General features: G+C 42.3%; 1 protein-coding gene and 1 non-coding gene across 3 annotated transcripts in view; one reads left to right on the top strand and one right to left on the bottom strand.

Annotated features, from left to right (window-relative positions):
* MCC (MCC regulator of Wnt signaling pathway) overlaps positions 1–16,123 on the bottom strand; it is a 320,126-nt gene that overhangs the window by 284,905 nt on the left and 19,098 nt on the right. For both annotated transcript variants that reach the window (XM_020780019.3, XM_072992456.2), the window contains exon 2: positions 2,959–3,206. In XM_020780019.3, the coding sequence (XP_020635678.3) occupies positions 2,959–3,206 (248 nt within the window). The remainder of the gene's footprint in view (positions 1–2,958; positions 3,207–16,123) is intronic.
* LOC140705112 (U1 spliceosomal RNA) lies at positions 11,473–11,638 on the top strand. The gene has a single exon (XR_012084642.2). It is a non-coding gene; the product is annotated as a U1 spliceosomal RNA (small nuclear RNA).

Below are 16,123 nucleotides of genomic sequence, written 5' to 3'. Positions count from 1 at the left end.
AGGTACCAGAGGACTGGAAGAGGGCTAATGTTGTCCCTATCTTTAAAAGGGCAAAAAAGAGAAACCTGGGAACTACAGGCCAGTCAGCCTGACATCAATCCCAAGCAAAATTCTAGAACAGATCGTAAAGTGGTCATTGTACAAGTACCTAGAAAACAAGGCAGTAATAACTAGAAGCCAACATGGATTTGTCAAGAACAAATCCTGCCAAACTAATTTGATTTTCTGTTTTTGAAAAAGTAACCTTCTTGATAAACAGTGGCGCAGTGGTTAAAACGCTGTACTGCAGCTAAAAAAAAACCTGTGCTCACGACCTGGGGTTCAAATCCCAGGTAGCCGGCTCAAGGCTGACTCAGCCTTCCATCCTTCCGAGGTCGGTAAAATGAGTACCCAGCTTGCTGGGGGGGGGCAATGTGTAGCCTGTATAATTAAATTGTAAACCGCCCGGAGAGTGCTTGTAGCGCTATGGGGCGGTATATAAGTCCAATAAATAAATAAATAAATAAATAAATAAATAAATAAATAAACAGAGGGAATGCCGTAGACGTAGTATATATTGACTTCAGCAAAACTTTTGACAAAGTGCCCCATGATATCCTGATTAGCAAACTAACTAGGTGTGGGCTAGATAGATCAAGTGTCAGGTGGATACACAGTTGGCTACAAAATCATACTCAGAGGGTGATGATTAACGGGCTCTTCTCTAACTGGGAGGAGGTCACAAGTGGGGTTCCCCAAGGCTCTGTCCTGGGCCCGGGGCTCTTCAATATCTTTATTAAGTCAGACTTCCATGAAAACCACCACTATCCTGGATTTTCCTGGATACATTTTCTGATTATCTATAGATTATCTGTGTTTAGTGGTGTTTTAATTATTCTTGCAGTCTCTCCAACTGTTAAAGACTCTGTAGGGATAGCTAATACGAAAGAGCCAAAGGATAATAGGGCAGACAGTTGCAAACAGGCGTTCTAAGACACCAATTTTTATGAATGGAGTTCTGACATGAAAAAAAGTATATCTATCAAGTTGACTTATATCAAAGCATTTTGATATCCCCTGACTTCAGCTGTATTTATAAAACAATTAAGAGTAACCATATGAGTGCCCAGGATCCGATTTTTTATTATTTTGACCTTTAAAAGTTAAAGTGGCAGTATGATCACATTAGTCAGTAAAATACGACTAATGTATATTCTACAAATCAAATTAAGAACTTGCCTTATAAAGAGCTTTTATTAACATATGATTTCTAAAAAACTATATGATATATGAAACTATGATTATTTCTAACAGGCCTTAACATATTACCACATTTAACCGAAGTGACAGAGAAAAGCAAATTTTTTTGTGGTGCAATATGAAAACCATATTAGGAATCAAAGTACCCAACCAGATGACAACTATTGAGGGTGGATCTGCACATTATGTGAAAAAGTCTCTGGATTAAATGTACAGTGGAGTCTCAATTTACGGTCGGCTCCACTTACGAAGTTGTCGAGATCCGTACTTCTCCGGCCGCAAAGTTTCACTTCGACTTGTGGCCGGAGAATCTACCTACAGACCAGAAGAGGGAGGTGGGAAAAGCGTCAAATTCAAATTTGGCGCTTTCCCCGCCTCCCTTTCTAGTCCGCAGGCCGCGGATCTGCCTCCGGATGCCTTCCAGGGCTTCTCCGCCGGAGGACTCCAAGGGCTTTGGAGGACTACAAGGCATCTCGGAGGTCCACCCCCACCACCGATAGTGCTTCGGAGGCACTATTGGCGGTGGGGGGGACCTCTGAGAAGCCTCCCATGGCACCGGAGAAGCCCTGGAAGACATCCGGAGGTCCCGTGCCGCTGGAGCTGAGCCGCGCCGGGTGATCCCAGCCATGCTCAGACTCCCAGGAGTCCGAGCATGGCCGGGATCGCCCAGCGTGGCGCAGCTCACAGCGGCGGACCTCCAGATGCCTTCCAGGGCTTCTCTTCCGCCATGGGAGGCATCTCGGAGGTCCCCCCCACCGCCGATAGTGCTTCAGAGGCACTATCAGTGGTGGGGGGGGACTTCCGAGAGGGCCTCCAGAGGTCCCCCCCCCACCGTCACAGGCTTTCCCAGGGTGGACCGGGCCTACCAGGGGAGGGCTTTCCCCCGTAGGCCTAGTCTACTGCCCAGGAAAGACTAATACACATTAGTTGCATTAGTTGTATAGTTCCCGGTCCACCCTGGGAAAGCCTGCATCGGTGGGGGAGCTCCGAGAAGCCTCCGGCAGTGGCGCCAAAGCCCTTGGAGTCCTCCAGCAGCGGCAATGGCAGCGCCAGGGGAGCTCCGAGAGGCCTCTGGCAGCAGCCAAAGCCCTCGGAGTCCTCCAGCAGCGGCAATGATGGTGGCGGGGGACCCCTGGAAGACTTTGGAAAGTAAGTTCCCTTTTTAAATTTTTTTTCTGTGGGAGGGGTGCATTTTCTTGGGCCGGGTACAGATTAAATGGTTTTCTACGGGGAATGCATTTTCGACCTACGGACTTTTTGACCTACGGACCCCGTTCCAATACGAATTAATTCCGTAGGTTGAGGGTCCACTGTAGCTTAGTCTTCTTTCTCCCATTTCTCCATGTTGTGGATAAGAGCAGGCTCCTGTTACTTCCCAGTATCATAAATGTGAAAATATAACAAATTACAGTAACAGTGGGAACTAAGTGCCTTAGAGGAGCAAAATTACTATGCTGATGGCCACACCAAACATTTCCCCAAACATAGACTCACACAAATAGAGGAACATAAAGATACTCCTGTGTTTAGTGTAATGTGTGAAAAACAGAGTTTTGACATGTTTAACAGAAGTAGGAAACTGCAATTTGCAATGTTTTCCTTAGCGTAAAGTAACATATGTCTATAAACATGGGTTCAAGAAAATTACGTATAAATTTAGTATCTCCACATATTAGGATGATGCATGAAACACTAGAATCATGAAGAAAGCACACTTACCCAAACTGTTATCACTGCTTGTTGGCCAGGAGGCTATTCTTTCCCTTATTGTTTTCTTCTTACACGAATCATCTGATTTCACTGAGAGTTCCACTTCTTCCTTCCTGATCTCTCGCACGAGCTGCATACGACATCGTGTAAATTCCTGGAAGGAGATCTTCCCATTTTCATCAGCACCAAGTTGATGCATTATCTCAGCCACAGACTCCTCCATGTTTAGTTGGCGACATACCATTAGCAAATCATTCCTAAATATTTTTTTAAATCAGGGTGAGAGGAGAGTGGAGGGGGGAAAAGAAGCAAAAATAAACACAATTTACTTTGTATCAACTATTCCTGTTTTACTAAAAGGCATGTTTAGTCCAATAAATTATCTGCATTTTTCTACCAGCAAAGGTACTTGGAAATCAGCAGATTTCAATCACAGCAGTAATGCTTAAACAAAATCAACTTTTAAAATATCAATAGTTAGGATTTTAAAAAATTTATTTCTTGGCACCACCACATGCAATAAATTCTCAAGAACATGCATGCCCAAATTTTATTCTTACGATCGTGTTTTTGACTTAAGATGTGGTTAAACTATTGAAGTAAATCAAGTGATAGATCTTTTTTTTAAAAAAAATTAAGTCATGTGGAAGTCATGTGATTTTTGGGGTTGGTGTGTGCATTCCTTGGGAAAAGTTTTAATCTGTGTTGTATATCGGGTGAACAGGATACATGGGTTTTTACAACTGATGCATTCTGAGGCTTTGTCCTGCACTTGCCTGCCCTCACACTGGCTGCGTCTCCCAGCCACTAGCTGCTGTTGGCATTATTTTTAATTATTATTTTTTTATATCTTGCAATCTGGCATAGCACTAGTATGGAATAATAGATGGGGGGAATAAAACAGGTTTCCCTGCAGCCCAACATGGGTGCATGGAGACAGACAAACAGAGACACACACAGAGGGGGTGAAGAAGGAGAGGGGACAATGGAACTCAAGGACATTGCTCACAAAGGAGAGAAACATACACAGCCAGAGATTAAACTGATCACAGATATTTTGACTAGATCAACACTTCTTGGCTTGTAAGGTGGGGGGGGGGGGGGGTTACACACATGCACATGGAGAAAAGAGAGAGCACACAGAAGCCACACCAGTGAGTGGCAACTCCCACAGACACAATTTACACTGACAGAGGCATTCACAAATGCCAAAAATTGAAAATTATCTTTCAGGAGCAATGTAAAATAAACTACTCTCTCACAGCCAAGTAACAAACCCCACTTTCCAACCAAAAACATGCGTCCGAAGCAAAAAAAAAAATGCCATGCTTTCATGTGGTTTTAGCAGCCATCTTTTAAAAAACCGATTTCAAACATGCTAAACCCAATTCTTATACAGTTTTTTTGCTATATGTAATCATACTGCAGAGTGGTCACAATGACCAGATAGGCGGGGTATAAATAAATAAATAAAATTAATAAATAAATAAAATACTCTTACTCAGAGACAAAGAAACAAATCGACACTAGAATTAATACAGTGGACCCTTGACTTACAGACGGCTTGACTTACAGACTTCTCTGGCCGCAAAATTTAGGTTTGACTTGCAGACTGAGATTTGACTTACAGACCAGAAAAAAACCAAAATGGAACAAAACAGCCTGTTACGGGATTAATCGGTTTTCAATGCACTGTAGGTCAATGGAGACTTGACTTACAGACTTTTTGACTTGAGAACCGCCTTCCAATACGGATTAAGTTCTCAAGTCAAGACCCCACTGTAGATGGAGAGGAGGGATGCAAAGAAAGAAAAATAATTTAAGTATTTTTTTAAAAAATCTCACATCTATCTCTACAGCATTTAGAACAGAGGTCCCCAACCCCCAGTCCACGGCTTGGTGCCTGTCTGTGGCCTGAGCCAGACCAGGCCGTGGAGAAATACCTTCTGCTCCGCCCCACACACATTCACCCCCGCACAGCCTGTTTGCACCTGCATGCAAGAGCGCAAATGGCCGCAAGAGTGCTGTGCCACCATTTGTGCATGTGCACAAGCACACACATGCACATGCGCACAAGCATGCACATGCACATGCACACAAGTGCAGGGGTGCTCTGCCTTCCCCAGCTTGTCTGTGGGGCTAAAAAGATTGGGGGCCATTGATCTAGAATACGGAATCTGTGTGCACTCTCACACCTCATCAGCTGCAAGTTACTTGTACTGTACAGCAGCCGTAACACATATGAAGGCAAAAGGGAAGGCTAGATGAAAATATGGAAGGGGCACATGATCTCTCATTCAATACAATAGACTTTTGTGCTGAATGTGTTTATATGTGGGATAAAATTTTTAAAAAACCCCGAGCACCTTCTACTTTTTAAAAAGTAGATCTCCCAGCCAAGCAGGTGGTTTCTGGTAGACTGCAATGCAAAAAAGGAACTTCTCTAAACTCTGTATATGTACCAAAAGAAAACAATTCTTTAAAAAAGAAGGAAAGAAAAGGAACTTTATACAATTAGTGTCTATGTCATTTTTGTCTATACCATATTTAACTTCAAACCCTGTTAAGTGCCTCAGTTATATAAGCTCCTCCAGGGAATTAACACTGTATTAAGCAATATACATTACTTAAAAAAAAAACAAGGTACAAATACAACCCAATCAAGTATTTTAGGGCCCCTTTCATTTCAATGTAAGAAATGCAGCATTAAATCTTTTCCACTGAAACTGCTGCAACTTGAAAGTGTTTTGCTTGAACTAAATTATGCCAGATCCTTGCTGAATATCTAAATTTATTATTCTCTCATGTAGCATGTTCCCTCATACTTTTACAATCTTTTACACTACCATGCATCACTGCTTTTTTAAACTACACTTCAGAAGTTACTATTGTACTAAATCTTAAAAGTTTGTAGTTGAAGTGGAAGTACTATTCCATGACAACAATAATTTGTAAATTTCAATAATACATTAGTAACACTATGAAACTGACAGGTGAAGTCATAAGTTTTCAACATTCCACACTGCCATCTCCAGCTTTTCAGGGCATCTGGGAAAGGTACTATGTTAGTGGACTCTAGTTTCTTCTCTGAAACTGCTTCTTCATCACCACAATCATGGCTACCTGTCTGCTTATGCTCTTCTCTTGGGGCTAACCTGCACAGTCCAAAAGAAAAGGGGATATGAGAGAAAAGTGGTTTTTCCTTTTCCTCTTTCCTGCCACTGTTCCTTAGTTCAAACAGGGCAGGTCAAGAAGCAACAATAAAAAGGGCAAATGGCAAGATCAGGGAGTGGCTCCATGGCTTAACAGTGGGTCACCAGATGTTTGGGCTACTTTTGCAAATGTCCTATGCTACCAGTGCCTGGGGTCAATTCCATAATGTCCTTTCACCATATTATTAAATTACTAGCACACAAACAGACTACAGATGTGATGCAGTAGTGGTTATAGATCAGATCATACAAGGATCAAAACAAACAACCTATCAGCTAGTTCTGCTCCAATTTCAAAGCAGCTGAACCAACTGAAAATGATTTTTCACACAAATGCATGGGGCCTTTCCCTTCCGCCATAATCAATTCCATATACAGTATGTGGTAGCACATTAGGAATTATGAGACTCATAAATAAAGCCTCCAGCCATTTCTACAATCACGGCTATGAAGAAGCACAGATCCAAAGTTGCATTTAACCCACAGGGAGCAAACCAAGTCAAATTAGGAAGAATGCATGGGGGAAATACTCTCCTATTTATCCTTGAGGGACGGCTCTTTCAAAAGGGTCCCCTGGCTAGATTTTAACTGCCGGGTAGGTTCATATGGAAGGAGGTGGTCCTTCAGGTATCCAGGGCCCAAGCTGTTTAGGGCTTTATATGTCAAAACAAGCACTTTGAATTGGGCCCGGGCAGCAACTGGTAACCAATATAACTTAAACAGAGTCAGCTTGATGTGTTCTCTAGCAGCCCCACCACTCACCAGCCGCGCAGCTCGATTCTGGACCAGTTGCAGTCGCCGGACCATTTTCAAACGCAGCTCCACGTAGAGCGCATTGCAAAAATCTATACGAGATGTTACCAGTGCATGTGTAGCTGTCATGAGACTCCGGTCGTCCAGGGTGGGCCATAGCTGGTACAATTTCCACAGCTGCAGGAAGCCGCCCCTGGCCACCGAGTCCACCTGGGCTTCCAGAGTTAGACTGGGGTCCAGGAGCACCCCCAGGCTGCAGACCCTGTCCCTTAGAGGGAGTGTAACCCTATTCAGGGCAGGGAAATGGCCCTCCAGACTGTCTGACAAAGCACCCACTAACAGCTCTTCCATCTTGACTGGATTGAGTTTCAATTTATTAACCCTCATCCAGTCCATTATCAGGTCCAGACACAAGTTCAGCACAGAAACCACCTCACCTGGATTGGTGGAAAACGAGAGGTAGAGCTGAGTGTCGTCAGCATATTGCTGACTCCTCATCCCAAACCTCCTGATGACCTCTCCCAGAGGTTTCATGTAGATGTTAAACAGCATGGGGGACAGTATCGAGCCCTGAGGAACCCCATGACATGAATGCCATGGGGCAGAGCAACTGTCCAATGGCATTTGCTCTACCCCATGGCATTATGAACTCTGAACTGGGGGAACGAGGGGGAGATTTCCATCAAATTTTACCTCCCACATTTTCCACAAACAGCTTCCCAAATGCTTCACCCACTTGAACATTACAGTCCATACTTAGTTTTAAGTTAGCAACAACAAATTCTTGCAGGTTAAATCCTAAATATTCAATGTATTTCTAGAGTAAAACATTTATGATTTTAAAAAAACAGTTTATACTTTGCTATTTGTTGTTATACTAGCAATGTTTTCCTATGCCTGATTCCACAAAAAAGAAAGGGTAAATAAAAATCAGAACAACGCTGATTCAGATGAAGTATTTGTTCCTATGTATCCTGACCTTTTACTATAATCATCATGACTTATTCCACTATGTCTTTAGATTAAATTACAATGAATAACTGCTTCTCAAATCTTATAGAAAACCTACTTTAACATGACAATTCACTTGAAAGCTACAGCAGAGTGGAAAAGCTGAATCTGCTTAAAATGCTTAGGGCTATAAGCATAGGAAATAATTTCCTGACCAACAACATGCTATTACATGCAGAAAACATAGAATTTCACCACCAATATTATAATCTTCCACCAAACCTGACAGTCATTATATATCATCCAGCCTTTAGAACTCTAGGATTTGTTTGTATAGTGAAACAGAGTAACAGATTTCCTGCATATCCGGATCACTCCTTCTGCTCATTAACCTTGCCGGTTTAGTGACACAGAAAGTTCTTTCAGCTCATAAAATATCTAATTTTTAACATGTTGGCCTATGGTTGTGGTGGCGGCGGTGAATCAAAACGAATGTGACTCACTCAGGAAATTTATTCCTATTTCAAAATGACCTGGTTAGCAGGACCTAATGAAAGATCCCAGAATTACAAGACAGTTAGGCCAACGCAATATTTTTAGCAAGTGATAAGATATAAAAATCAAAAGCACCGTATGCTAGATTTTTCTTCTGCATTAGAACTTCCAAAAGACGACAAAGAATGTAAAGTATTACAAGATTTCTAGTGCAACGTGTTCAAAAGCACCTGCTATTCTAGGCAGAATCCAAATGCTAAAAGGAGTATAAGACAACGTTCACTAACCAAATGGTGGGGACACAGTTCAGTTGCACCACTGAAGAAGTGAGCAGGCATAATTAGAGAGGGTGCAGGCTGCATTGGAGTTCTGACTTTAAAGTTAATAAAAACAAAAAAACAATGACAACATTAGGACTACAGAGCTGGAAGGGTCATCGAGCCTAGCCCCTGTCAGGGAGGGACAGTGGAGAATATAACTCCCAAAATCTGGCTCCTCGACCAGCTGCCTAAGCTACTGAGCTCACCACCAGTTACAGCAGAGGCAGCTGTTGACTAGATATTACACCCCAATTCTTCAAACAGGCATTACACATAGACCTTCCTATTTGGCCTCCCTTTGAAACTACAAGTTTCTATCTGGCTTGGGAACAGGGTGACACAAAAACTGACTGGAGTCCTCCACCTAGGAATTGGGGTGAAAACTTCGTGAACTCACTAGGTTTAGATAACTGGGGCCAAATTAAATTCAAATCAATATTACCTAGTAGTTGCAGTCCTGCTCCGCTGATGCTGAGAGTCCAAATGTCTTCTTGGTGGTGGGGGGAGCAACTATTCTTGTTATCTTCCACAACCTACCTCACAGGAATATTATGGGAGTAAGGTGTGTGAAAACCATAAGACCTCCTTGAGGAGAAGTAGAATAAAAAGTAAAATCTGTGAACCAGCACTTACTAGGTCATTATACAAAACCAGAACTTTTTTTTACCTCATCATTTTAAAAATACTGTATTAGGTATACTGTACAGTACTGAGAACACTTTTTACAAATAAAGGACAGGTCTGACTCCAGGTTTATGGGGAATCTCTTGGCAAAATCTTGTCTTACAAATCCAGCTGCCAACAACCATGGGCAGAAATAACAGTCTACTCGTGAACATGATTAAAATGTCTGACGCTTTCATCTCCCACATAGAGTTAACTCCTGGCACTACAGAAAATTAAAGTAGCGGCCCTCAAGGTAAAACACCATACCTGGAATGCACTACATCAAGGCATAACATAAATATCTGTCTTATTTTCTGTACAGCTAGGAGTTTTCTTCCAAGTGTATAAAATACTAGTAGCAGTCTAGATTTAAGTAAATAAAGAATTCATCACAAAAGTTACAGGGTTACCAAACTATATTTCATCTATTCCTATCTTCATGTTGCATTTTTTTTCCCAAGCTTGCTTGTGGAGAACATTCCAATTTTTATTTTATCTGACAATATCATATTGGTTTCACCATAGGAATACTACCACTAAAAACCAAAATTTAATTTCACTTGGCAATATTTACATTATTTTAATTCTTATGGTTAATCCAATATTCTCTTACTTTAGATATAGTTTAATGTTAATGTTCTTGCTAACCTACGGACATCATATAAACAGGCTTAGAATATTTTAAAATGTAAGTTCAATAAGATTATCAGCAGTAAGTATCTGTTAAACATGCTCATTAAAACGAACTGTGCTAATTAACACCCAAGTGCTAGAGAACAGGTCACTAAATAGGTGATATAATCCACATTTGCATGGCTAATTCTAGCAGATGTATGTGAATGCTTTCAACAACAGTTAGATAGCTTGCAGGTATTCAAGGGATTTTTCCCCACAGATCAATTTCTCAGACATGTCTGGACAAAGCAGTCATCACACATCCTGCTCGAAATGCTCAATGAAGCATATCATGACTTTAATTATTCTCTTATCCTCACTAAAAATATGAAGGTTTCATTACAAATTTGCTACACTTCAGAACATGCTTCCTTCCTTGTCTGCTCCACATCTGTCATAAAGGTTTGGCACAATGCCCATGTGCAAGTACATCTTTGAACTCACAATATGGAAATATTTTTTAAAAAAGCTGCATTGTACTTCAATGACTTCTGCCTACACACTTTGGAGAGCTGAAAGCAGAAACAGAAGTTACGTATAGTGCATTATTAGAAAAGGGAATTCCTTAACCACTAAAACGTCTGAATGCAGAACAAGAACTTTCCTCACATTACCTTGTGTGTGTGCGTGTAAATTATATACAGTGGACCCTTGACTTACAGACGGCTCGACTTACAGACTTTTCGAGTTACAGACTCCTCTGGCTGCAAAATTTAGATTCGACTTGCAGCCGGAGAATCGACTTACAGACCAGAAAAAACCCAAAATGGAACAAAAATAAAATAAAAACCGCTGGTTATGGGATTAATTGGTTTTCAATGCATTGTAGGACAATGGAAATTCGACCTACAGACTTTTTGACTTGCAGCCACCATTCCAATACAGATTAATTCCTTAAGTAGAGGGTCCACTGTACTGTATATACAAATGTGGATGTTGATCTCAAGCTTGCTTAGGAACCTATGCAAGACATTACAGAATTAATAAGAGTGACTCTTGAAACCCCACCCCAACTTACAGATTGGTAAAATTCCTCTTTTAGCCTTTTTTTTCTGATCATGGGGTGTTCTTGGCAAAGATACTGGAGTGGCTTGCCAGTTCCTACTCTAGGACAACTCAGACAATGTATTAGCATAAAGTATTAGCATATGCTAATTGTGGGCGGAACACCTGGCATTAGCTAGGTGTTCCTCCCACAATCCTCTAGTGCACAGGTATTAGTATATGCTAATACCTTATGCGAATATTTGTGCACTAGAGGATTGTGGGAGGAACACTTAGCCCCTGATGGGGGTCCCGCAGGGCACCACAAAACACTGAAGAGCTCTCTTCACCTCTGGAAGTACTGGGGCTGTGCAGCCCTGTACTGAGTGGGAGGTGCAGCCAGGGGGTCACCATGACTTGGGGGGGTTAGGGGACAGAATGGGGTAGGAGGTGCAAGGGTTATTCCAATTCATACCTTACAGGGGAAGTACCATGTCATAAAAATGGTTTTTCCAGGGGGAGGCTCATCCATTACACTTGAGGTGTGTTGCTGATCCCTGTGATTTCCCCAAATGTGGGGAGCTCAACTGCATAGTTTATGTTAATGGGAGATTGCACTTGTGATTAATCCTGGTTTTTCTAAATTCCTTTTCATCTCTATTTTTCCTCATCACAGCCTATTTCAAAGGCAGCAAGTCCTGATGATGTTTTATATTCCATTCTTTCTGTTTTTTTTCTCTCTGTGGTAAAGGATCAGGTTTCATGGTGGCGCTGTGGGCTAAACCGCAGAAGCCTGTGCTGCAGGGTCAGAAGACCAAGCGGTTGTAAGATCGAATCCACAAGACGGAGTGAGCGCCCGTCGCTTGTCCCAGCTCCCGCCAACCTAGCGGTTCGAAAGCATGCAAATGCAAGTAGATCAATAGGGACCACCTCAGTGGGAAGGTAACAGCATTCCGTGTTTAAGTCGCACTGGCCATGTGACCATGGAAGATTGTCTTCGGACAAAACGATGGCTCTATGGCTTGGAAATGGGGATGAGCACCGCCCCCTAGAGTCGAACACGACTGGACAAAAATTGTCAAGGGGAACCTTTACCTTTACCTTTAAAGGATCGGGGCAAATGGAGTTACCATTGTCAGGAGCCAGGGGGCTGCTTTGACTCCTTTTATCCTCTTTCTTTGTTGCTGGAGAAAGAAAGAGGAATAAGGCCATCTGAGACCCCTTGAGTTTTCAAAGGCAGTCCAGGTGAGTGGATTGCTTTTCCCCAAGATGGTATGGGGAGCTGTGTTTTGCAAGATGATGTCTTCTATGGATAATTTTTGCAAGATAGTGATTTTCCCCCCCAATTGGAACACATTAAATAGATTTCAATGCATTCCAATGGGGAACTGGGTTTCACAAGATGATGTTTTCACAAGACAGCGATTTCCATGGAACAAATTAAAATTGTCTTGCGAGGCACCACTGTACTGAAAACAAATCTGCCATTTTGCCGCCCATTCTCCCAGTTTGGAGAGATCCTTCTGGAGCTCTTCACAATCCCTTCTGGTCTTCACCACCCGGAAGTTTCATGTCATCTGCAAACCTGGCCACCTCACTGCTTATCCCTGTCTCCAGGTAATTTATGAACAGGTTGAAAAGCACCAGTCCCAGGACAGATCCCTGGGGCACACCACTTTTCACCTCTCTCCATTCTGAAAACTACCCATTGACACCTCCTCTATATTTCCTGGTTCTCAACCAATTCTCAGTCCATAAGATGACCTGCCCTCTTATCCCCTAACGCTAGAGTTTTCTCAGCAGCCTTTGGTGAGGGACCATGTCAAACGCCTTCTGAAAATCCAGATAGACAATATCCACTGGTTCACCCGCATCCACATGCCTGTTGACTTTTTCAAAGAATTCTAAAAGGTTTGTGAGGCTAGACTTACCCTTACAGAAGCCATGCTGATTTTCCCTCAGTAAGGCTTATTCTTCTATGTGTTTTGAGATTTTATCTTGGATGAGGCTTTCCACCATCTTCCCTAGAACAGACGTTAGGCTAATCGGCCTGTAGTTTCCCGGGTCCCCTCTCTTTCCCTTTTTAAAGATTAGTGTGACATGTGCTGTCCTCCAGTCCTCTGGCACTGTGGTCATTTTAAGGGACATGTATGTTTTAGTTAAGAAATCAGCAACGTATTCCTCAGTTCCTTAATCACCCTTGGGTGGATGCCATCTGGGTACGGTATGGCACAAAAAAGTAACACAAAACGCAAGGCTTTCCAGTCTTGCTCTCTCTCATACCCCTCACCTTGGCAGGCAGGGGCACTGGCTTTTGAAAGCAAGACACACCCTCTTCTCTTGCACAACACTGTAGATGACACAAACACACCCAACTGCATCTCCCCCTGCCCTGTACAATTAATTCTCTTACACTTCTGGAGCTAAAGAAAAGAAGGGAATTAAATCCACATTGTTCACAATCTCACAAGTCTGAGGTGATTACAGTACTAGAAATTTGTTTGGTTATCTGCACTGCATCTTATTTATTTAAAATATTTTCATCTCACCTTTCTCTTAAAAAAGGACCCAAGGCAGCTTATATCATTTAAAAGATAGTATTTAGAAGCAAAAACATTTAAGTTTAAAAATATTAAAATAGAATTAAATAAATATTATATTAAAAATCAGAAATAAAATCACTTTTAAAAGCAACAAGGAACAACAATCCATTTAATTCCTCTCACACAGCCAGTCACTAAGGGAAAGCCTGCCTGAAGAGGAAGGTCTTTGCTTGTGGAATGACAGCTATGATGGGGCCAGCCTGGCCTTGAGTGGGAGGGAGTTCCAGAGTCTGGGAGTAGCAACAGAAAAGGCCCCCTCCTGCATCCCCACCAAATGCACCTGTAAGAGTGGTGGGACTTAGAGAAAGGCCTCCCCTGATGATCTCAACACAGGCAGCCTCAAAAAGAGTGCAGTCCTCAAGATAGCTTGGAACCATGGTGTTGAATTGTGCACAGAAATGGACCAACAGTCAGTGAAGCTCCTGTAACAGTGAGGTTATGTGATCCCAGTAAACAACCCCAGTTAACAATCTGGCCACAGTGTGATCCACTGAAGCTTCTGAACATTTTCCAAAGGCAGCCCCACATAGAACACATTATAGTAATCCAGCCAGGATGTAACTAATGCATGTGTCACTCTGGCCAGACCTTAACCTGATGGGTCGCTGCCTCTTGGTTCCCACTCCAAGACATTCTTGTGTTTTTGCCTTCCATCCCTGGAAGAGACGTGGTGGGAGCAAATATAATCCAAGACTGCTCCCCCTCAGCTCTGACCAATTATGGAGCAGGGGTGCTTTGTTTCTTGGAAAGGGGAACAAGAAAATTTCCTCATCTCATGATGCATTTTACAAATGTAAATATTATTTTTATTTATTATGGATTTAGACCCTGATGCAATCAAAGGTGTCTGGGCAATTTACAAAAAACAAAATTGAAAACCTCAGAAAATATAAAATGAGGGATAAGACCAAGGGTGCTGGTGTTGCTACTGCTTATTAACTTATTTATGTCAGATACAGTGGTGCCTCGCTTAACGAGTGCACCATATAGCGATGTTTCCGTATAGCGATCCCTTTTTCGGGATCGCTATACAGAAACATACCCGATCTTCGCAATGGGGAAAACCCGCATTGCGAAGATCGGGTATTGCGGCGGCCATTTTGGAGCCGCCGAACAGCTGATCGGCGGTTCCAAAATGGCCACCGGAAGCCCGGAAATGGCTGCCGGCAGCCGTTTTCGCGCCCTGCCCTCGCTTAGCGAAGGCGCGAAAATGGCTGCCGGCACCTGGAATCCTTGCTGAACGGGTAAGTAACGAAGGTATTGGAACGCATTAAACGAAGTTTAATGCGTTCCAATACCTTTCCCCTACCCGTTTAGCGATGATTCCGTATAGCGAGGGTTAATCCGGGGCACCACTGTATTTATACCCACTTTTCTCCTCAGGAGGACCGAAGGCAGCCTATAATAGTAAAACAAACATATTTTAAAAAACTTTTTAAAAAGCAGCCCAGTGTTTTGTTTTATTTTTAGAATTCTTTTAGGCAGTCTACTACTGAGAAAAAGCCTGCCTGAAGAGAAAGGTTTTTGCCTGCTTGCAGAAGGACAGAAAAAAAGGAAAAACGGCTTAGCCATCAATGACAGGGAGTTCCACACCTTAGGAGCAGCAGCAGAAAAGGCTCTCTCTGGTGTACTCATCAGAAGCATCTGTTAGAATGGTAGGACCAAGAGAAAGACCTCCTCTGATTATTTAAAAACTCAGGCTCATACAAGGAGACGTAGTCTTTTAGGTAGCTTGGCCCTAAGTTGTTCAGGGCTGTATAGGTCAAAACTAGCATTCTGAATTGTGCATGGAAACAGACTGGCAACCAGTAGAGCTGTTGTTAATAGGGAGTTATGAGATTACTGTAACGAGCTCCAGTTCACAATTTGGCAAATTTTCTGAACACTTTCCAAAGGCAGCCCCACATAAAGCATGTTATAGTAATCCAAACTTAGTATCACTAAGGCATACAGTACATCACTCTGGCCAGATCAGACATTTCCAGAAATGGGGACACCTGGCACACTAATTTTAACTGTGCAAAATGCAAAGTTAAATGTCTACCATCAAGACCTGGACATTCAAAGCTCAGAGATGAATCCAGGAGAACACCCAAACTGGAAACTTTTCTTTCAGAGGGATTGTAACCCCATCCGACACAGGCTGAAAACCTCTTCCCTGATCTGCCTTTTGATTGACCAGAAGCACCAGTGTCTTGTCTGGATTAAGATTCAGCTCATTCACCCTCACCTAGTTCATTATTGACATTAGACATCAATTTAAACTCAAAACAGCTTTACGGAATTAGATCACAAGGAGAGTTGGGTATCATCTGCATACTGATGACACAAAACCCGCAAAAGTCCACGTAATTTCTCCCAGTGATTTAATGTATCTGTTAAATAGCATAGGATAAAAACTATATTTTAATTGTATTTTAATTGTTGTATACTTTTATCTTTTTATTGTATTCAAATTGTTGTAAGCCACCCAGAGATCTTTGAGTAGTGTGGGCAGCATATAAGTAAAATAAAT

This window comes from Pogona vitticeps, chromosome 2, assembly GCF_051106095.1.
Source record: "Pogona vitticeps strain Pit_001003342236 chromosome 2, PviZW2.1, whole genome shotgun sequence".
NCBI lineage: Eukaryota > Metazoa > Chordata > Lepidosauria > Squamata > Agamidae > Pogona > Pogona vitticeps.
Note: the sequence above shows the minus strand (reverse complement) of the source record. Positions and strands in the feature narration are given on the sequence as shown.